The 20,735-nt window shown below is 33.7% G+C and overlaps 5 protein-coding genes across 9 annotated transcripts; 2 read left to right on the forward strand and 3 right to left on the reverse strand.

The window, feature by feature from the left end:
* Positions 1-80: 80 nt before the first annotated feature.
* LOC128878963 (transmembrane protein 64) lies at positions 81-3,392 on the reverse strand. Of its 3 annotated transcripts, XM_054127658.1 has the most exons (5): positions 3,162-3,392; positions 2,980-3,041; positions 1,956-2,553; positions 1,719-1,880; positions 81-1,620 (listed from the first exon to the last, which is right to left on the reverse strand). In XM_054127658.1, exons 3-5 carry the CDS (start codon positions 2,484-2,486, stop codon positions 1,456-1,458), a joined length of 858 nt encoding a protein of 285 aa, XP_053983633.1. In that variant the 5' UTR covers positions 2,487-2,553; positions 2,980-3,041; positions 3,162-3,392; the 3' UTR covers positions 81-1,455. The 3 variants fall into 3 exon arrangements, with proteins under 3 accessions (XP_053983633.1, XP_053983632.1, XP_053983634.1); XM_054127657.1 differs by having other exon boundaries at positions 2,980-3,392; XM_054127659.1 differs by lacking the exons at positions 2,980-3,041; positions 3,162-3,392 and adding an exon at positions 2,628-2,872.
* Positions 3,393-3,730: 338 nt separating this feature from the next.
* On the forward strand, positions 3,731-6,031 carry LOC128878960 (RCC1-like G exchanging factor-like protein). Its single transcript, XM_054127652.1, has 8 exons — positions 3,731-4,083; positions 4,161-4,418; positions 4,588-4,876; positions 4,949-5,121; positions 5,241-5,402; positions 5,520-5,647; positions 5,705-5,836; positions 5,903-6,031. Exons 1-8 carry the CDS (start codon positions 3,975-3,977, stop codon positions 5,978-5,980), a joined length of 1,329 nt encoding a protein of 442 aa, XP_053983627.1. The 5' UTR covers positions 3,731-3,974; the 3' UTR covers positions 5,981-6,031.
* On the reverse strand, positions 6,029-10,907 carry LOC128878955 (uncharacterized). 3 transcript variants are annotated; one of them, XM_054127647.1, is made up of 16 exons: positions 10,799-10,907; positions 10,538-10,587; positions 10,217-10,412; positions 9,967-10,132; positions 9,706-9,878; positions 9,125-9,277; positions 8,885-9,042; positions 8,448-8,785; positions 8,246-8,357; positions 8,020-8,149; positions 7,813-7,952; positions 7,529-7,729; positions 7,262-7,411; positions 7,049-7,203; positions 6,759-6,972; positions 6,029-6,682 (listed from the first exon to the last, which is right to left on the reverse strand). In XM_054127647.1, the coding sequence occupies exons 2-16, from the start codon at positions 10,575-10,577 to the stop codon at positions 6,546-6,548; spliced, it is 2,463 nt and encodes an 820-aa protein (XP_053983622.1). In that variant the 5' UTR covers positions 10,578-10,587; positions 10,799-10,907; the 3' UTR covers positions 6,029-6,545. The 3 variants fall into 3 exon arrangements, with proteins under 3 accessions (XP_053983622.1, XP_053983620.1, XP_053983621.1); XM_054127645.1 differs by having other exon boundaries at positions 9,125-9,280; XM_054127646.1 differs by having other exon boundaries at positions 9,125-9,280; positions 10,804-10,863.
* On the forward strand, positions 10,830-14,870 carry LOC128878956 (uncharacterized). The gene is made up of 15 exons (XM_054127648.1): positions 10,830-10,966; positions 11,361-11,449; positions 11,557-11,743; positions 11,832-12,097; positions 12,156-12,326; positions 12,382-12,549; positions 12,625-12,792; positions 12,887-13,065; positions 13,138-13,364; positions 13,422-13,564; positions 13,636-13,836; positions 13,906-14,031; positions 14,116-14,264; positions 14,343-14,544; positions 14,615-14,870. The coding sequence occupies exons 1-15, from the start codon at positions 10,938-10,940 to the stop codon at positions 14,764-14,766; spliced, it is 2,457 nt and encodes an 818-aa protein (XP_053983623.1). The 5' UTR covers positions 10,830-10,937; the 3' UTR covers positions 14,767-14,870.
* A 65-nt stretch (positions 14,871-14,935) lies between these two features.
* On the reverse strand, positions 14,936-20,440 carry LOC128878954 (nuclear pore complex protein Nup133). The gene is made up of 19 exons (XM_054127644.1): positions 20,159-20,440; positions 19,534-19,873; positions 19,131-19,448; positions 18,880-19,050; positions 18,689-18,818; positions 18,446-18,622; positions 18,219-18,375; positions 17,977-18,133; positions 17,757-17,916; positions 17,569-17,681; positions 17,377-17,483; positions 17,094-17,310; positions 16,870-17,013; positions 16,548-16,749; positions 16,322-16,481; positions 16,042-16,237; positions 15,528-15,713; positions 15,227-15,449; positions 14,936-15,138 (listed from the first exon to the last, which is right to left on the reverse strand). Exons 1-19 carry the CDS (start codon positions 20,251-20,253, stop codon positions 15,005-15,007), a joined length of 3,387 nt encoding a protein of 1,128 aa, XP_053983619.1. The 5' UTR covers positions 20,254-20,440; the 3' UTR covers positions 14,936-15,004.
* Between the last annotated feature and the right edge of the window lie 295 nt (positions 20,441-20,735).

Consider the following 20,735-nt stretch of genomic DNA (forward strand, 5'->3'; position numbering starts at 1 on the left):
CCATTATTTTTATTACAATGTTGTATAACGCAATTTTTCTATTCGTATCGCCACGACGCTTAAATTTAGCATACAAACTGGTGATTGTATGGAAATTTATTTTTTTCTGCGTTTTTTTAAAATAACATCTGTTACTTAATTCAAGAAACGGATATAACGTTTGATAGAGTTGAAGTAGACATTTGAATTAAAATTTCGTAATTGCATTCAATTTAAAAATTAAAAATTTTGAAATGGTTCAAACATGAGAAATCAAGTTCAAGAATACAATACAAGAACTATGAACGTCATGGTTGAAGCAATATGTTGCCACCATAACAAAGTAATACGGAAATTTTATTATAATTTCAACCATTACATAGTCTCAGTCTTCCAGATCAAATGCTTGTCGAGTTTACTTAATCTCTGCGACAACGTTTATTTATTACTCAAACGTTTTCTATAATCTTCGCGTAAATATAATTAATGTTTACGTATATATTCTAGAAACATATATACTTTTTCATGCTATACTTTAAACATGTATTGCAAGCTAAAATATTCCGTATAATCATATATATAAAGCAAGGCATTAGATTTCGTTCTTTTCAAAATAACACATCTGCCTTCATTTAAATTCGATAACGTCATTTTCAATTATTTGAAAACAAATATTTGACTCGTTTTATAAATTCTAATTCTATCTCAAGTCTTCGAAAAGTTATTTGATGTATTTTAAAGGGTTTTCAAAACTTAACATCTCGGAAGACTCGTTTATAAATGCATTATACAAATAAAATGCAAATAAAAATACAAAATTAATAACAGTACATTACAATCGATATACATTAACAAATGTAAATAAATGTAAATCTTTTTACGTAGACGGAGATATTAAAATATATGGAGATTGTTCGTATTTGGAAACGAGATTTGGCACAAAACATACAACTTATTATTTCAGAAAAATGCTTACGAATGCGAACCTTCATCTGCCGTTGTTATTGCTTAAAGAATTCTATTACTTTATATTTAATTAAATAGTTATCCATTAATTATTGTTTGTATCACAAAATATTCAGTTCTTTTACAGTAATATTATATATGAAGAAAATGATTGTAATTATTTTTCCATTTCATGATTAAATGATATTAATTCTTTTACTAGTATATCTGGTCTAGTAGAATTGTTTGAAATAGCACTCAAACAAAATCTATTCGTATTTCTGTCACGCAGTGAAAGTGGTAAACGATTGATTTGTATATCTTGATCCAACATTTCTCAATTTTAACGAGTATGTCAAATAGAAGAATATTCTTTCTAATATGTAAACTATAATATATATTCGTATGATTGTTTGATATTAAATATATACTAAACCTTGTTTCTTCTACTTAATCGCGAATAGTGTGAATGATGTTGTTAGGTATGAAACATGCAGGTACCCATTGAAGAAGTAAAACTTTTATGCGAGTTTAGGCGATCAGATTCGTTAAAACTATTTTAGGATCCGGTAATGTATCGAGAAGATAATGAGAGGAGTCGGCCATCGAGGCTAGATCAGCCTCCAACAATGCTAGTTGAAGTTCTCTTCGCGCCTTTTGTACAACGTACACCATTAACGAAATACCTATTAAAATCTGAAAATGCAATAGATACGCGTATAGAATGTAGATTTTGTTTTGAATATTATCAGCAAAAGTTCGTAAGTTTCCAATTAAAAAAAGGAATAATTTACCTGAAAACAAAAGACAACGTAACCAGTTGCTGCTGTTGATCTATCTTCTAGAACATCTTGCATAGATCGCAAGCTACTGCCCAAATAAATATTAATGATTTGAGCGGGTAGTAAACCTAGCGCGCTAGCCAGATGGTATTGTACACCACCCATATTACTCACCTAAATATTTGAACATATTATTTTTTTTATATACTCACAAGTACATAGTTTAATATCATTGAAAAGTGTACATACTGCGAAAATAGTATTTTGCAGACCAAAAGGAATAGGAGTTAACCTCGCAAACAGCACAACTTTGAAAGCTTGCGGTCCAGAGATAACTCTGAGTATTGCTCTTGCTGTGTCATTTTGCAAGAGTGCCCCAAGAGGTAACTTTGATGACAAAGTGCTGAGAGTAATATGCGCTATGGCTATTCCCAGATTAGCTGATAATACTACCATCATGATACCTCTCAATATACCGAATAGGTAACCACTAGCAATAATAAGGAATAAATAGCCGATTACAATGGGGAATGAAACCACTGTGAACAGAGCAATAAATATTACAGCAACGACCCATATATTCTGATGTTCGATCCAATAGAGTAACACTTTAATGTAATCTCTGCAGATAAAAACGATCGCTCCCAAAAGAGCCAGTGTAGCTACTGTGACGGCGATGTAACATATAGAATTTGAGTTTATGCAGTTGCATTGTATCGATGTAGAATTTTTTGATGAACGAACACCGGTTTCCACATCTTCTATATTAAGTATATCCATGTCTAATGCACTTATCCCTCATTATGTATAAGGAAACAATCACTTAATCGCCATCTTCTGCTACTACCTAAGGGAAAAAATAATTTATAATAACCTCAGGTACGTAACATATGCTTATTATCAGTTTTACTTCTTGCTAACCATTAATAATAAACCACATAAGCTAATAGATAATGATCAACATAAAACCAAACAGTCTTAGTGTACTCTTATACAAAGGAGTTTAAAGTCATAGAAGCTTTAATTATAGTGTTTCTAAAATAAAATGTATGTGTATCAGACAAAATTTGTAAAGTATATTTAATTGTATAAGAAACAATTATCTTTACGTCAGAAGTTAGTTTTTTTTTTTTAAAAAGCGCGAATAATACGACAGTAATATGAATGACTTTTGATATACGATATAATTGAACATTATCACTAAACATTAGTCGAATTGTTAAATCAACAGAAAGGCAACCAAATGGCAAACATATAATAAAATTAATTTTACCTTTTGACACTATCATAATAAAGAATCCCGTAAATGGTTGTTTTCCTTATTTTCTATCATTGCTGTAATTTACAAGGAATATCAATTTTTATTTTCTGCTTTCATCTTGCTAAGCATTCTTACGGAAAAGATATAATCATTTCGCTATGAAGATACAATTCAATTAAAAAAGATAAACATACAATCCAATCAACCCGTCAGCGAAATCCGTTTACGTTTCTCATCACATAAAACGGTATATGCAGGTATATGATGATGTCAAAGCAGGAATATTTATGCCAACATATCTACAATTCGCCAGTAGAGGGTTGTGGTGGGTTACGAGTAGTTACAGAATAGAAATTTACAATTTCATTTTCAATTAATATATTAAATTTTAGCTCTCCATATTTCATACTTCATTTTTATGAATTATTCGGGATTTTATTTATTGAAATAATAATATGTGGGAGTAAATTAAACAATTAGTGGCGCCATCGGTGGGAAAACGCCTAAGTTTGTAGTGAAAATAGTTCTCCCAGTTTCTATAAGATGGCGTCACTAACCACAGGGTCGATAATTATTGCTGTATTAAATAACTATTAATGGAAATGATAAATTCGACATGTAAATTAATATATCGTAGTGTTAAAAAGCAATGAATAGTATTAATTATGTATTTATAAAAAATAATGAATAGTTTATTAAAAGATGTCTGTCCCGCTATGTAGCAGCAACAGTGAGAACTATTGTCGTTATAAACTTGGACGTTTTCGCGTCGATGGCGCCACTGGTATTTTGCTGATCAGCTGATAGAGCGGCTCAATGAGCGTTGGCTTTTCCGTATGCACCATATGCACCACTATGTACCACTATGTACGAATGACTGAAATGGCGGTTGCTTTATAAATTATAAAATTATTTACGAAAAAGTCGAAAATTTGATCGGTAAACGATACTTGAAAGTATCAGTCTCAAACCTGCTTGGCATTTCTCGAAGAAGGAATACATTAGTCATGTTGAATACGATGAAAACATATCTAAAAGATTACGTACGTAAACGTAGTAAAAACGTGCGTCTAAACAAACCAGAGAACAAGAAACCTATTTTAAAAACATTGCCAGGTATTAAATTGAAAGAAACATAACGTGAAAAGTCTGTAGTAAACTCTTAATACATTAATTTGTTAATGTTCTTATAGTTTTTCAGTATCCGATAAGCAAAACAGGAGATCAAAGAGTTTATGTTTGGGGTATGGCAGAGCATGGTGCTCTTGGAATGAAATCATCCTTGACGTCTAAAGGTGTTTCTTATATCGCAAGACCAAAACGATTAGCTTTCGGTGAAAAAGTTGATGTGACCGATGTAACTTGTGGTTATGGTTTTACTGCGTTTGCTGTAAAATCAACCGATAAGAATGTTCTGTATGGAAGTGGAATAAACACCGATTCGCAACTTGGTAAGAACTGGATTCCTAGAGACTCTATATGTATAACTTCTGTAGATAAAAAGTATTGAAATATTTTGAGAAAAGATAAAGTTAAAAAAATATGGAGCATGAAAGATTCATTTGTACGTGCAAATTGGAGATTCCATGCATTAAAATGTATTTTTTTATATGCTAACAGGATTCAACGAAAAAGATAGAAAGTTCCCCAACGACTTGATAGTAGAACCAAGGCCTATTCCTTTGCCTCTCAAAAATTCTTCCGCTGATATCATAGATATGGCAGCTGGAAGGGCACACCTGTTGGTGCTGACCAATGAAGGTTTATTTACATTAGGAAATAACGCGTATGGACAATGCGGTCGGCCTATAATAACTGATGAAAATTATAACAAAAGTAGAGTAGTTCATCACATACCTGATATTAAGGGCAACAAAATTAAGGCTGTATCGGCTGGTCAAGATCACAGGTATTAGATTTTATAATATATAATAAATAGTTAATTGAAATACATGAATATCCTTTTATTGCTATCCAATAGCATACTATTGACAGAATCCGGGGAAGTGTATACTTTTGGTTGGGGCGCTGATGGACAAACGGGATTGGCGCATTACCGAAATGAATACAAACCGAGCTTAGTGAAAGGAGATTTAGCTGGACAGTATATTACAAAAGTCGCTTGTGTCGCGGATTGCGTGTTGGCACTCAGCGGTATCTGCAATATTCATGTATTTATGTTATAATAAATTCCATACTTTTATTTTACATTTAAGCGAAACGATAGCGATATTATACATGATTGCCTAATTGTAATTACCATGCAATTACAGATAAAGGAAAAGTATTTGGCTGGGGTAACTCAGAGTATGGGCAGTTACTTGCTAACAGCGACAATCATCAAGTAAATATAGCAACGGAAATAGGTGCCTTGCAAACAGTAGGCCACATTACTGACATCGCCAGCGGTGGTTGTTTTTGTATGGTTTTGAACAGTAAGTATCACGAATCTTGTAATTAAGAATTCTAATTTTCAAATGGAGTATTCAATCGAAATAGTATATCTACGTTATTACCAGTTTTCCATCGCAATTATTTAAATGTGTGTACAGATACAGGTGACGTTTACGTATGGGGTTACGGTATTCTTGGTTTTGGTCCAGAAGTTACATTTGTTGCAAAGCCAACGCAAATTCCGTCTATTCTGTTCGGTAAAAATGCATACGAAAGAAATACTAAAGTAAGTCAGAAAAATTTCGATAAATAATGGAATGGAAATTAATTAGTTTCTCTGTAGGTAGTAAAAATATTTTGCGGTATGAGTCACCTGGCAGCCTTAACTAATACGGGCGATTTGTATATGTGGGGCTGTAATAAGTTTGGAGCTTTAGGACTAGGAGATGCTAAAGATCAGTACTTTCCATTAAAGGTAAACTAATTATATTTATAATACAACAATTATAATATAATTACAAAATAATAATTTATGATATAGGTAAATGTTGGGGCTCAAGTAAGAAAAGTTGCTTGCGGAATAGATCACACAGTCACTCTTTGTAAACCTTTCATTTAAAATGTATTATATTTCCTGTTATATGTGATAATACATTGTTTATAAAAATTACATACGAGTCGCGGTTTTATTTCAATTTTCTGTAGAAATATTATGCATATAATTTATCTCAATTTAAAATAACAAATTACCATATACAATGCTATGCTAAGGGAACCATCTAGTGTGCTAAGTAATACCCTGGCGAGACTGAATCGGACTAAGCTCAGGCTTATAGTCGGTCTCGTCACGAAGCATTGGCACACCGGAAGGTACTTAGCAAAATTGGGACTACGGGTCAACCCTACCTGTCCTAGATGCGGCTCGGAAGAAGAACATTAATCTAAAGTTAGGGGTAAAAAGACTCATACGTTCCACGAATGAGACCGGCCTATTCATAGAGACTGAGTGCTCGGTCAAGCTACTTAATCGATAGCAATATACATTTTACAATAATTTGTCGTCACGTCGTTATTCAAATATGAACACACTTAATGTAAAATTCAATCATGACTATACGATATCTTAAGAAAAAAAATGTTAGATGATTAACTTATTCATGAATCTATATAATAGTTGTTACTACTTAATATAGATTAACGAAAATTGTAAGTACGATTAGAATAAGAGAATTCAGTATCGTGTTTGTACCACTAGTACATAGTAGATTTTCGTAGGATACCGTATACTTTATTTGATAGGGATATCTGCATACTCGAGGATCTGAAAACGAAGATATTAATTCAAAATTAAATGATCTTTGTACAACTTATATTTTATATGGAATAATTCTACTCACCTGTGCATTGATATGTGACACCTGTGGAGTTAGAGGTCACCGATATATAAAGCGGGGGGCATTCGTGAATCATACTAGCGTCAGCACAATTAACTGAAATAGCGTGTGTCTCGCTGGTTATCGATACGCATGATTCGGATGGTACCGTTGAATTCGCGTACATTGGTCCCCGCGATGAGCATACAGTTAGCCTATTTGAATTTGAAGATTGGATCTAAAACATTAGTTTATTATATAGACAATATTCTACAAGTTAAAAACATTTGTAAGGATAAGAAATAATTCTTTACTTTTATAGTTGCAAAGTCTTGAGTCCTAAAAAAGTAATTAGGATGCAATCTATAGAAATTAGTGCCGTTTGGTGAGACGTAATCCACGTATGAATTTGAAGATCCAATTGTAGCATAATTTGATCCACACTGGGTGTTGATCAAACGCTTAGGAACTGTAATGATGTTCATTCAATATCATTTGTTTTACTTAATTACATTTGTTTATCTTACCTTGCTTTATCCTTGAAACTACAGTGGTTATCGAAGTCAAAGCTTCTTCTGTGTCGCCAATAACAATAGAGAACATATCCGTTGATGGAACCTGTGTCAAAGCAGACCACGTGTCTTTTGAACCATATGCCATAATAAGTAGCGTTGTATCTGAAATGAAATTGTCAATTGTTAATTACATTGATATTTACGTTAACGCTACATCTGTAGTAATAAATAGCGACGTAATAACAATTAACACATTTCAAGGAATATATGATTTATCACCTGGAGCTTTCTCTCGGATTCGTAATATTTGTTTCAAGCTATAGTCTTTGTCAGTGTTAGAGATAGTCGACATGTATGGAATAATCAAAACAACATTAGATCTTGCACCACCAACACCTCGATCGCGTTCATTGTCTAGCAAGTTCATTAAACGCAAATATAATGCGTCAATTGATTTGGGTAAATCAAAACCATGGGTAACTAAAAACAATTTTTTAACAAAACGATTAAATTGCCAGTTATTTCAGTGACGTAATTGTAACATACAACGTATTGTAACATACTGTTTTCGTATTGTGACGAATTGTACGCGTTGAATTCTAAGATGTTAGAAGTACTGTTGATAATTGGAACTCCATTGTTGCCGTTTATTAACGTGAAATTGCTGTTGTATGGATTTAAGTCTATATTCTCTAACAAATTCCTGAAAAATATAATTTTCAATTTAATATACATCTTCGTAAATTTACGATAAATGACCAGAAACTTACGCGAGAATGGGCTGTATCATAGAGAATGGCCAGTTTGTATCCAGAATGATGGTCAAATCAACAGACTTTGGATTGAAATCATAAAATTTGTCTGTATCCGCGCATGAAAGATCCTTATTCATTGACGTAGCTACGAAATTATTTATGCGGATCGGACTTTTACGTATACATAATTTGTAGAAATGTACATGTAAGATTCATATGAAATTTAAGAACCAATACTTACGCACATATGTTACTAATTCATTTACTGCTTGCACTGCATAGTTTTTTATTTTTTCAGGTGCTAGAGTTGCCTTTACTAGTTCCGAACTCATTAATAAAGAAGCAATGTATGCCTATAGAAAAGACGAAAGTACAAAATATAAGAAAAAGTTTTTATATCATAAATTAATCAAAAAGTACATGAAAGTATTAAAATATTTAACCTGTCTAGTCATCGTATCATTGGGGGCAACAGCCGTAAATAATGTTCTTCGATCGCACGCTCTAATCGAGGAATCAAAGAATCCTTGTTTGCTATAATACATATCAAATATCTGTGAAAGTCTCAAACTAGGTACTTGGGAATACCATTTCTTAACTTCATTAGCCAAAATTAAACCATCTAAATCTCCCCTGATTTCTGCCGTTGTCATTTCCAATTTTTCATTGGCATTTAAGAAATACCATCGCGGTAAAGCAGTAGAGTTCCAATTACCAGTTGCTCCGATATGAATTTTCTCCCCTAAAGGGCCTTGTACTAAAGCTGCTTCTGCTAAGTCTCCTACAAATTTGCAATAAAAAATACAATATAACATATTGTACAATATTAACGTATACCATAATCAAGTTAAAATTTATATTTCGAGAAATCAGTATTTACCAGCTAAAGTGACGATCCATTTAGTGTCCATAGTTAATGATGATAAGTCTAAAGTCTTGTCTGATATGTTAGTCTGAATGTCTTGAAGAGAGAAAGTTTGTGGTTGCGTTGCAGCAGCAATTCCAGCAAGGACCAGACCAGGTGAAACAACACCCCATCTAAAACATCCGTTAATAGGAAATAATTCGTCGCATCCAGTTTATGAGATTACTAAAATAGTTTAACGAATGTCCGACGTACGGAGTTTTTATAACGCCATTTTCTACAGGACATTTACTCCTAGGTAGAGAAAATAACCGTGCAAAGTCTGGATGGTTAGGTGGATATTCCGGGTATAACGAATTTGGATCAAGCGTAGCTTGATCGTCTCCATCTTTCTTATTAGTCATCGTCCTTCTGTGCAAAGATTTCATAAGTATCACATTTTCAACTTTAATTTATTTATTTTTAAATATGAGAAACTGACGAAGCTCTGATGAAATTCATAAGTATATTTTTTAATGACTCATAAATGTATGAAATATGATAAAAAATTATGAAGTCTTTAATAAATTTGTCACCTCTCACTTAAACTCCATCATTTTTTATCAAAATTTCATACATTCATGAATCATTCAAAACCGAATAAATTATTACATTGATACATTTCTTAAATGTCATTAGTTACTTATGGAAAACGAACAACGTATTAATATAATACATGTATGCGACTTAAGAGAATATGCATTTTTTTATTCAGTGATGAAACTGAATATATCGAGAAAAATTTGTTTACAACTCTAAAGAATTAATTTTCGCATCGCATAGTTCTCTCCACTTACATTTCATCGGACGACAACGTTTCTACGTCGCTGTTGGCACCTTTAACGTTCCCATCATCATCGCTACCAACGTCTCTTGCATATCTGTACGCGTTTGCGTACTTACAAACCTTTCCTTCGTCTCCTCTTTCATAAATTTCAATACTACTCGACATCATGAAGTGTAAGGTACACTGTAATATAATAATTAAACGTTAGTTAATGACATAGAATCTCAATGAAGTCTGCATCTCATATGTGTATAAATAAATAAAAGAATACCCTTTCAATGGCTGTGATACTATTGTTAGGAAAGAGAAGAGCATTTCCTTGTATGAAACGAAGGGTGTGAGCATGCCGGTAAAATTGGTTGCCAATTGGAGCGTACGGTGATACTCCATCTTGTGGGGGAATAAGAGGATTTGGTACAATTCCATCCTGCCGGAAACTGTAAATTAAATAACGATTAAATTATTTACAATTTTGTACGGTTTCAATGGAATTATTGTAGCACGACGAAAATTGAATTTACCGGTGTAAGAGCGCAACAGATAAACTTCTCAGATCCATATTAAGGCCTTCCGTGTTTTCAATTTTACGTAAAATTGCGAGGAATGTATTCAAAGTATGCGGTAATCTGTTATCTCTTTGTGAAAGGTACTTGTTCACGTAACATTCCCGAAGGGACGGCGAAAGATTATGAACCGCATTTTCTTGCGCGTGTACAGCTGAAAGAAATAAGATTGAAGCTTTGAATAAAACCGCAATGATTTTTTGCTTTCAACATATATTGTAAATGCTCAATATGATTTGCCATAGCGTGCTTTCAATGTAATAATGATGAGATACTTACCTAATGTAACGAAGGCGAGGAAATAAAAAAGCTTTGCCATTTCAGCAGATCTAAAAAATAAAAATATAAAAATTAACATTTTATATTCGTTTAATTAATATATGAATAGATAACAGAAGTATGAGCAACGTAGAGGATACGATAAGAAAAGAAAAAGAAAATGTGATTAATTTGATGTATTATTAGTTATGAAGTATAATAATCTAAATGAACGATTAGGACGAAATTAAATTATAGTCTCAGACAATATAAAATACACACAGTACTTGATACCCCGATGCTTTTAAGACAGAGTGAATGATATCCCTTTAGTTCCATATAGCAAGGTACAACACCACACCTATCTGAAGATATACTGAAACCTATCATGGCTAAACTGATAAGATAATATGATACATCCATGAGTAATAGGGCTCCACCTTATTACAGGTACTCTTACTAACACACTTATTTTCAGAATCCACTAATTAATTGATAATCTTACAAACAGTAAAATAACATAAATTTAAAATTCTTTGTTTTTCCCGTTTATTATATTTTGTTTCTTTCTGTTAGTATTAATAAACTTTATTTTTATGGCAAAACGGTTTTAAAAATTCCAATCATTTTTTCAACAAATTAAGTATAAGTTAGTATTTAAGAGAATCTTTTATTAACGGTAAAGAAGAAAAGTATAAAGTCTGATATTTTATTGATGATGAAGTATTTTATTGACAAATATCTTATCAGATTTTAAATAGAACACAATCTTTTTTCATCTTTATATGTTCGTGAGTCATTGAAGTGTTTCATCTAGATATCGGAAATACAATATAACTTTTAGGTTTCCGATAACGTACGTCGTCAAATCATGGATCTTCAATAACACAATCATGGCAATTACCAAAATCGTATTATTGATGGTGTGCTGCGGTAAGTTGCTATAACTTCTAATGAAAAATACTAATTTTGAAAGTAACGATTACTAGATTTCTTTCTTAATACCATCGTTACGAAAACTCTTTTCTTTTGGTATGCAGAATTGCAGTTCACGTTGTCTCACATAACTATACCAGAACCGCTCAGAGAATGTTACAGAAGCGATGCTACATTAAATCCTCAATTTCCATTGAATTTACGTACAGTAGTGGACATCATACAAAAACTGGAGAAACATTCATATGCATCAATGGATATGAGAATGTTGTCGTCGTCGTTACTCCACAGGTTGCTTTGTACAATGAAATTATGTGTTAAACTTCGACTCTACATTATTCTGTTGTAATAAATAACAATCATTTTCTGTAAACGATAGATTTAAATTCGATGGTATCGAGTTTCAAGAAAATATACAAGCCACTAACGATGTACTTCCATTCGGCGGAACTGGAAGCCAACGTGTTAAAAATCAGATGATAGAAGAACTCATTCCAAGTAACACAGAAGCTTTACCAGTTCATGTATTGACACGTACCGAACGTTGTATACTCCACCAGGCTATTTCGAATACAATTATAAAACATGACGTTCAAAACGTAAATAAGTCTTGCCATCGAGTTATCCAAACTGAAAAACAAACAGGTAAATTTGATGAAAAATGAAGTATTTAGGACAGTAAAGATGTAAGATTCTTACGCAGGCAAAAATATCCTCACCGATACATACAATTGTCCAAGACAACAAGGAGTTATTTTAACACCGTATGGCACTGTTGCTCTTGGATCAATTATAGGAGCCATTGCTGCATCTCTTCAACATCAAAATGTTGCTTTAAATCAGTTAATTGCTAGTTTGGGGACACCTGCTTCAGGTATAAAATTAGCGTAAACGTTAGTGTAATGCACTACAGTCAACGATGTTTCCAGTTCCTGTAGGGATAAACGCTACACGCACATCGAATACAAAATACGACGAGGAAGAAATCGACTTTGTTCTACCAAAAAGTCAAATGATTCACGAAGAGTATATGTGGTATCGTACTTTAATGAGTTCGTCTGTAGAACTTGATAATGTATGGTTGACTACAATTGCGGGTATAGCATTCATCCACGTTAACATTCGTATTTTAATTATATAGTATCGATACGCAAAGGATTTTATTTTACTAGGCGATTTAGCAGAAATGACAGTGTATCAAGGACCTTTGGTAGGTAATAATATGTCTCTTGGTGCAACAGGATTTTGGAACAATACAATGTATCCAACTGTTTATTATCTGACGAGTGAACACACAAGTTTTGAAGCGACTCGAGCTGAACTGTTAGGAGGCATTGATGGTAAACTGATAAAGTACATTCTATCTTTTTTAAATACTGTTTAAATACTACATAAATCCACATTATTGAACAAATAATTTATGAAACACTTTAGGTTTGATTATTGCAAGTAACTTGCAGACCTGGATTCAAAAATTTTACAGTCTTCGGCTTAGTCAAATTTTAAATATGTACTATTCGTACGAAGGCATCGCTTTCGACGTGAATGTTAAAGCCTGTAATCGAGCACAACATTTTGTACTTACCACGCCAAAGACTATTTTGAATGAGCAGGTTTGTCATAAAGTAAACGAAAATACAGAAAGTATATGATATTAACTTATAAATACTAGATCAATTTAACAGATTAACGCGATAGCTCAAATGTTAGCTTATCGAAAAAGCATAGCATATATATCTCCTGAAGCATTGCAACGAATGACAGAGTATGCCACCGAAAAATTTTATGCCTATGCAGAAAACCATCTATTCCCAGAGATACCTTGTCGAGAACCAATCAATCAAAATCGAGTAGAAGCATTAATTGTATTTGATGGTGCATGGGCTATAGAGTACACGACAAACTTTCTGGCGTAAGTCAATACAATTTTCTGCCCAATACTTTTAATTCTAATAGTGTTTCCTGTTAGCGTTTTAATACAAGACTTGGATGTATCGATGTACGGGTCAAAAATGGGAATAATACATGGTACTTCAGGAGAATGGCTGTTGAACGTTACAAACAGCCCATCGCTTGCATTCGAAGCATTAAATAATTTTACAAATATCTCGTGTAAGTTTTGTTATGGATACATATATTGTATATAGGTATAGTTAAAGTATTCAAAGTAATATTCTTTTCAGGGCCGACGCAATTAAATTATACTAGAGTTTTAGAGACAATATTTGCACATTTAAATAAGACTTGGGAAGATAATCGAAAACTCAACAGAATTGGAAACCTTGGTCAAGTAATTGTACTACTGATTCCTCTAAGCTACATGTCTGAAAATGATAGACAATTTATAATAACATTATTGCAAGAAATTAAATACCATCATCCAGGTAAAAATCATTATCCTTTAATTAATAATTGGGAATTAAAAAAAAATTTGTTTCTCTTCATATTTATAGACGTTTACTTTGTGTACTATACCTCGCGGTATAATACCAATTTGTTTAATGCATTCATTTTATCGCACGAAGATCATTTAATAAACAACTCTAATATCGACGATGTCATTCAGCATCTTTCAATAAGTATGTTTCATCTTTAATACAATTAACTCTATTGATACCATAGTTTGTGCGTATCATCGATACATTTCATGTGCCCATTTTCAGTACCACGGACTCTAAGACCTATAAAATATATCGATTCAAATTCCAAAAATTCCACTCTCCAATTCGAAGATTATATAAGCCCTTCAAAGTCTATGGTATACAGATTACATTCGTATTGGAAACGAAACATGAAAAGAACGCTCATCACAGTTCGTATTTTAAAGTGATTTAATGTTTGAGAATTCTGTTGTCTTAAATCGTTACTATAAAATTTCTAAATTCTTTAGATTCACAATTTCGATTATGGAAAAATAAATGTATGCACGTGGATACAATATCAGCCCGGCGAGAGACAAAATTACAATTGTACGGAAATGGATGGTTACAAAGAAATTACTTTAATCGATCAATCAAAATGTACTAAAGATTTACCTTGCCCTGATATATATTTCCGTATACAAGATGTAACTTCTCATTTCAAATGTGCAGGTAAGCACATACTATGATGAAGAATCATTGTACAATTATTAGTAATAAAACGTCATCTCTTCTATTACAGAAATAGACTGCAGAACACCAGATCAAGTAAGGTTCATCGTAAGGTCGGAAAATTTCTATTACGAGAGTTCTGCCGATAAAAATGTACCTTTGTTCGTATTAAATGTTTCGCTTTTATTTGTATATTACGTACTCTCGCGAACTCTGTTATAGTCGAAGACAAAACGTAGGATTAATGTTCAATTTTGGATACAAATTTATACGACTTTTTACTGTATATACGACTAAACAATAAAATTAAATGAAATGATTCGAGAGTTCAGTTTTTATATGTATATCCTGTTACAGGATCTGATGCGATTTAATACTGTCTAGCAATATATACATGGCAACATTTTATTATATATAAAAAAATACAAATTTTATTATTACTTACAACAGAACGAGTGGATTAATAATTGTCATACGCGTATTCGTAGACGAACTTTATCAGGAATTGAAAGTTACTCGATTCAGCAAGGCTTCCTAGCTCAGGTTCCGTCAACAACATATCGACTGGTGGAAGAGATTCATACATCGAATCACCTGTATCGTGAACAATATAAAATAATATTTTTATTAACAAATACTATAATATATCCCATATCATTCGTTTAAATAATCAATAACGTACCCATAAAGTGTGCGAGGTCCATTAACTTAAAGAATATCGTTTCTTGTACTTGCTGCTCAGGATTTTTTCCTATGTTCTCCCAATCGTCGCGTTTAGCAGCCCGCGCCCAAATGCGTAACTTCAAAGATGCTTTCTCGTCTTCTTCTTCCACGTAATCCAGCAAATCGAGAGCCTTTTTGAAATCGTACTCATTCGCGTCAACGTTGTCTTCGGACGTATACAACTGTAGCGATCAAATCCGTGATTACATGAATCTCTTTATAGTAAAAGGAATTAGATCGATACACGTAAAAATGAATACCGTGATTAATTCTGTTGGCGTGAAAACTCGTAATTTCTCCACATCGTAACCGTAGGTTGTGAGTACTTGTGTTGGTAAATCTTCTTGATGAGCAATCAACGCCAATTCGTTGTCGATTCTACTTACAAAGTCTTCGTGAGAATCGTCCGAAGCAAGAAGTGCAAGTTTTGCTAAGGAAAGCATCGACTGCCAGACAAAATTAATATTTACTTAAAAATAATTAAAATAGAGAAGCTTGGAGAAGCTAGAGATAAAGTCTATTCTAACTTTTTAATATAGAATTTCATTTTGTTCAAAATTGATTGAAAACATGTTCGAAAATGTGTACAAATAGCGGATATATGTATAAAATTCAAATCTAAGCTATCCTTCACTAAAGTATTGACATCGTTAAAACTGTGTTCGTTAATTTAAAATAGTAGTATAAGTATTATCCTGAAGATCAAGACACAATAAAACTAATATTCCAAAGTAGTGAAACAGATAATTAACGAGAAAATTGCATTTGTTTCACCTTTTTGCGTGTTACCAATTCGCTTTCTTGAATAGCTAAAGAGTGAAGTGTGATGGCAGCGGACGATAAGTTATCCGTAAGCGCAGCTTGAACCCAAGATAAGGTGGGATGTTCTGCTAATTTTTCTGTCAATTCGGTGGTACCTCCGCGTCGGCATTTTTCCACTAATTGACCTTGACGACCGTCCTTTACATACCTTCAGTTGGAAAATTGATCTTTACATATACACACCAAAGCGAAAGTCGTTTACTTCGTCGATTGCGCGGAAAAGATTACTCACCACGAAAATAAGTATCCTACGAAGTCGTGATTTGAGAATTTTCCTATATAACCGTCTAACCGATTTTTATTGTTAGTCAGTTCACATATCTGTATAAGAGACGCGAAGTCGCAGTACTTTTCGGCTAGCATTGCCGCGCTATCATACTGCTCTTCCTTTACTGTAAATTATCAAACGTGATCATGAATACGCGTACAACGATTATTTAAATTAACTAGATACATACTTAGAGGTTGAATCAAGTTCGTACGATACGTTTCATATTCCTTCGTGTATATCTCGAACATGTCTGTACCTCGTACACTTTCTAATTGATCCTTTCGACCGTCTAGTATTAAATCTATCAAACCTACTAATTGCTCGTATAGGTCGTTTCTCACTGCCGAATCGTTGGTCCCCGTCACGCCGTGTTTAAGTGTTAAATTATACTGCAACAACAAAACGTATTCATTTTTATGTATCTAGTAACCTAGATTAATATATCTTATTGCAAAAAGTCCCCTTCCAACTCTTTCTAAATAGTTTAAGTGTTAACAAGAGAAACTAACCATCGTGGTAAGACAATTTCCAAGCCCGCTTTTACCAATTGCTGTCGTCCAGGGAAAATATTCCGTTATATCGGTCAAATCTCTTGCAGGGATGAATCGTTCGGCATTGTGTTGACGGTATTTAAGTACCTCGTGTAGTACACTCTGTTGTTAACATGCATTTAACAAGTTGACACATGAGCGTTCATTTCGCGTTAAATTTTATTCCTTAACGGTGCGCTTACCAATAAGATAGCGTTCACTTGCATGATATAATGCGCCACATGTTGAATAGGTCTTTCAGATTGAGTCACTTCACGCGCATTGCTTACCAGGACAGGAAGAAAATTGTGCACCTTGCTCACTTTGCGATAAAATATATCACGCGCTGTTAATTCGTCAGACACGTATGATTCGGGACTCAACGTTTGTTCTATCACGGTGTCCACGATGTCTGAATATCTTGAAATAGTTGAGAACATAGACGAGTCATCAAATTGTCAACTACGCGCGTTGTGGAAAACTTACCTATTTTGAAGACTGTATATAGTTAACGCCGCGACTATTTTTTCTGCATATTCTCTAAGGACGTGCGGGGTAGACGCGATGATCCCTCTATATGTAACAGCGCCAAACTAAATGGAGAGAAATCATGTAGTAATGTTACACTGATTTATATACATGTAAGTATAATGTAATCGCGCAAACGAAGTAACTTACTCGATTCCATAATTCATGTTCCTTTAGAAATAATATATATAAATCTAACGCTTTCTGTTTTCCCTCCAATTGATTAGGTATTTGCATCGAAGTGACTGCGTTTATTGTCATAGCTGTGAATAACGTAATCGATTAAAATTCATAATGTATCTTATAATTAAAACGCGAAGCGTGAGAAATTTAGTTACACAGATCCCTGTGATTCGACCAACGCGGATCGTTCGCCGGGTAATCGTCTATCAAGTCTTGAGCTACTTTCAATGCTAAAGTGTCGATGCTAGCGTCTATATCCATCACTGGCACTTCTTGTAAAGGGAAGAGTTGCGATAAAATTTCTTCGCACTGTGTCTACAATGAAACTGTTGTTTTAGAATCAGGCTTTCAAGAAAACTGATCGAACGAACGAACCTTGTTTTGACGTAAACTAAGGAGAAACGCAGCACGCAATTGCGTGGCTCCATCAGAGCTGTAGAACATATTTTGAACTTCTTCGTTGCTTATCAGACTAGTAAAAACGTGTGTATTGGGTCGATAAGTACAATCTGTGCTTGTATCAGCATAATTTCTATAAATAACAGTATAACCTTAATAAAAAAAATGTATGTTTTCAACAACCTTATACCTTAAATTAACATATATATAAAACGAACATATTAAAATCTTGCGATGGGAAATCCGTCGGTATAATAGAAACCAATCCAAAGTTTTTGGTAAATAAAACCGGAGTTCCCGAACATAAGGCACCGCCAAGAATACTATCCCCTTTTCGTACGAACTGTATTTCATCTCGTTCATGTTCAGACATACCTATGAAAAATTTTATTTAAAAATATTAAGTTGAAACGTGGGCTTGTAATTAAAACCAAACCAAACTCACAATTTACAACGAGCACCAAAGACTCGTTGTATATAATAGCTTCCCAACCGCATAATATAAACCGATAAGGAACTAAACTTGATTCAGGGCAACCACTGAATATGATAAGATCCAATTTAATTGGTATAAACCATTTAAATGTATTTGCTAACGTCGTGGAAGACAGCTGCATTAGACCTACAATTAAACTGTTCTACACACCGAAAAGTACAAGAAAATCAATTGTAATTGTAACAATATTACCAAGAGCAAAGTGAACTTGAGTGAATACGCCAGTAGACTTTGCTGCCATTAAAATTACTATGCCTTCGTCACACGGTTGCATGTCGATTAACCATACATTCATATTTTGTGGATCACACGTGCCTAATTCCTAAAATTATTGTCGCGGATAAATGAAATGTTTCCAAATATAAACAATATTTTACGCGTACCAAAATTTTTCTTTGAAATGTTTGCGAAACGATATGCCCGATATCTTCGTCGAACTCCATTTTTTCCTGTTCGTTACGAGGAAAAGACCAATACTGTATAGATGTACCAGCTAAAATAAGAATTCTTGATCCCTTGTCTCCCAAATCCGTGCAGGTAACTTTTACCAATTTCTAGAAAATAAAAAAGCATCAATTTTATTGCATCGTATTATAGTATGAAAATGCTTATTAAAAATTCAATAAGAGCTTACAGTTTCTATAACAGGAGACTGAGGCATAGCTCCGAAAATAAGAGAGGTCATTCTGCGTCCTATACCACCTAGCCATCCCTGACTCGTCCTGAGAACCTGACACGAAATGCTGTTTTTGCCATTAGCAAACTGCGGTTGCAACAGCGCTATTGTACATGTGGTTGTAGCTAAAATACAACCATGACCAGGAATATAAGTAAGGCAATTGACCTCTTGTCCAGCCAGTTCTGCACTTGTTTCCACATATGATTCTTCGTGCGCAACATTGGCCCAAAATCGTACAATACCTTCAGGAGAAACAGCCATGCAACTAGGTACCTACAAATTAAACAATCATATGAATTTGTAACTGCAAATATCAAAGTAAATAGTGCACGATGTAGTAACAGTGAATTTTAATAACCTGTTGACCTAGAGGCAACCACCCAGCTATGCAGTCTGCTTTATGAGCTAAATCGCTTTGAGGCAATAACAACTCTCTACATTGAGTTTTAAAGGTTCTTCTTTGTTTTGGATCATGAATTGTTGTTTTATATTGCCACACCAGCAATCTACGACCGCATACAAGCCAAACCCAGCCATCCGCTGAGATATTAACGCTAACAGCAACATTTCTATCTACAAATGTTAAAGCCTCTGTGACGAGAACTGGTAAAGAGGATCCAAAACTTTCTACCACGTGACTGGGTGTTTTACATATTACTTGTACGGATTGATTCAAACGGCCAGACACACTTATCGTTCTGTAAAAATAAAACAATGAATATTGCGAATAAATAATTCTGCAATTGGTGCTGTGGTAATATATTATAACGTCTTATATTTTAAATCGTATGTTGACATAATAACGCGCTAAATAAATACGTGGTATAGAGTGTCACTTTAATTGTACATTTTACAAACTTCGTATAGTAGGTGTCATTCGATACAAACGCAATCGAATTAAATGCTTAGAAGACACGATTTTAGTTCGCATACCAAAAATGGACACGTTATAAATGAAGGTAATACATTAGGAATGTACATACGAGTTATTTTTCTTTAAAGACTGCACTATTGACATGCGTTTCCGCGGAGATGTCAAATTCTTGCCAAACGAGTTATTTATACTCGAGCGATCCATTACGAGGTTCTCTCTTCGAAGTGTTGCATTAAGAAGCAAAAGCGAACTTATGAGCGTTTAGTTTGAGCTGTCCTGCAGAATACTCGACTGTGATCCCTTTTTCTTACGCTTGTAAGAACGTGCAAAAACATGTAGGTTATGTTTCCATACGAAAGTGCCGGCAAACCGTTCGTTGCATGTGCTTGGCATGAACGATAAAATAAAGTTAGATAACGTACACACATGTCAATGTATTCCTTAAAACCTTCTGTGTTTCACCGTCAGAGGCGCTGACTATAAATTTAAAAATTACGATACTCGCGCTCTGATTGGTCAGTGTTTTCTGTTTATATCTCCTCAACGAAGCCCCGGACAACATTTTCGCTAAGGAAAAAGTTGTTTTAAATCACCTCCCGAACCAACCCTTTCAAGGTGTTACAACATTTTTGGGACACCCTGTATATTACTTGGCTGAAAAATGGCGACCAATCAGAATCGAGCAA

The sequence above is a fragment of the Hylaeus volcanicus genome, chromosome 6 (assembly GCF_026283585.1).
Source record: "Hylaeus volcanicus isolate JK05 chromosome 6, UHH_iyHylVolc1.0_haploid, whole genome shotgun sequence".
Lineage (NCBI taxonomy): Eukaryota > Metazoa > Arthropoda > Insecta > Hymenoptera > Colletidae > Hylaeus > Hylaeus volcanicus.

Coding starts and splice junctions, on each gene's coding strand:
- LOC128878954 (XM_054127644.1), bottom strand. CDS start 20,253: ATGGATCGCTCGAGTATAAATAACTCGTTTGGCAAGAATTTGACATCT. Junction 18,134..18,218: donor CCATCGCAAGATTTTAATAT/GTTCGTTTTATA, acceptor TGTTATTTATAG/AAATTATGCTGATACAAGCA. Junction 17,311..17,376: donor ATATACAGTCTTCAAAATAG/GTAAGTTTTCCA, acceptor AACTATTTCAAG/ATATTCAGACATCGTGGACA.
- LOC128878960 (XM_054127652.1), top strand. CDS start 3,975: ATGTTGAATACGATGAAAACATATCTAAAAGATTACGTACGTAAACGT. Junction 4,419..4,587: donor AAACACCGATTCGCAACTTG/GTAAGAACTGGA, acceptor ATATGCTAACAG/GATTCAACGAAAAAGATAGA. Junction 4,877..4,948: donor TCGGCTGGTCAAGATCACAG/GTATTAGATTTT, acceptor GCTATCCAATAG/CATACTATTGACAGAATCCG.
- LOC128878955 (XM_054127645.1), bottom strand. CDS start 10,577: ATGGCAAAGCTTTTTTATTTCCTCGCCTTCGTTACATTAG. Junction 10,133..10,216: donor TCTGTTGCGCTCTTACACCG/GTAAATTCAATT, acceptor TTTAATTTACAG/TTTCCGGCAGGATGGAATTG. Junction 9,281..9,705: donor ACGTTGTCGTCCGATGAAAT/GTAAGTGGAGAG, acceptor ATCTTTGCACAG/AAGGACGATGACTAATAAGA.
- LOC128878956 (XM_054127648.1), top strand. CDS start 10,938: ATGAGTAATAGGGCTCCACCTTATTACAG. Junction 12,793..12,886: donor ACTGTTAGGAGGCATTGATG/GTAAACTGATAA, acceptor GAAACACTTTAG/GTTTGATTATTGCAAGTAAC. Junction 14,545..14,614: donor TTCTCATTTCAAATGTGCAG/GTAAGCACATAC, acceptor CTTCTATTACAG/AAATAGACTGCAGAACACCA.
- LOC128878963 (XM_054127658.1), bottom strand. CDS start 2,486: ATGGATATACTTAATATAGAAGATGTGGAAACCGGTGTTCGTTCATCA. Junction 1,881..1,955: donor TGCAAAATACTATTTTCGCA/GTATGTACACTT, acceptor TCAAATATTTAG/GTGAGTAATATGGGTGGTGT. Junction 1,621..1,718: donor ACGTTGTCTTTTGTTTTCAG/GTAAATTATTCC, acceptor TTGCATTTTCAG/ATTTTAATAGGTATTTCGTT.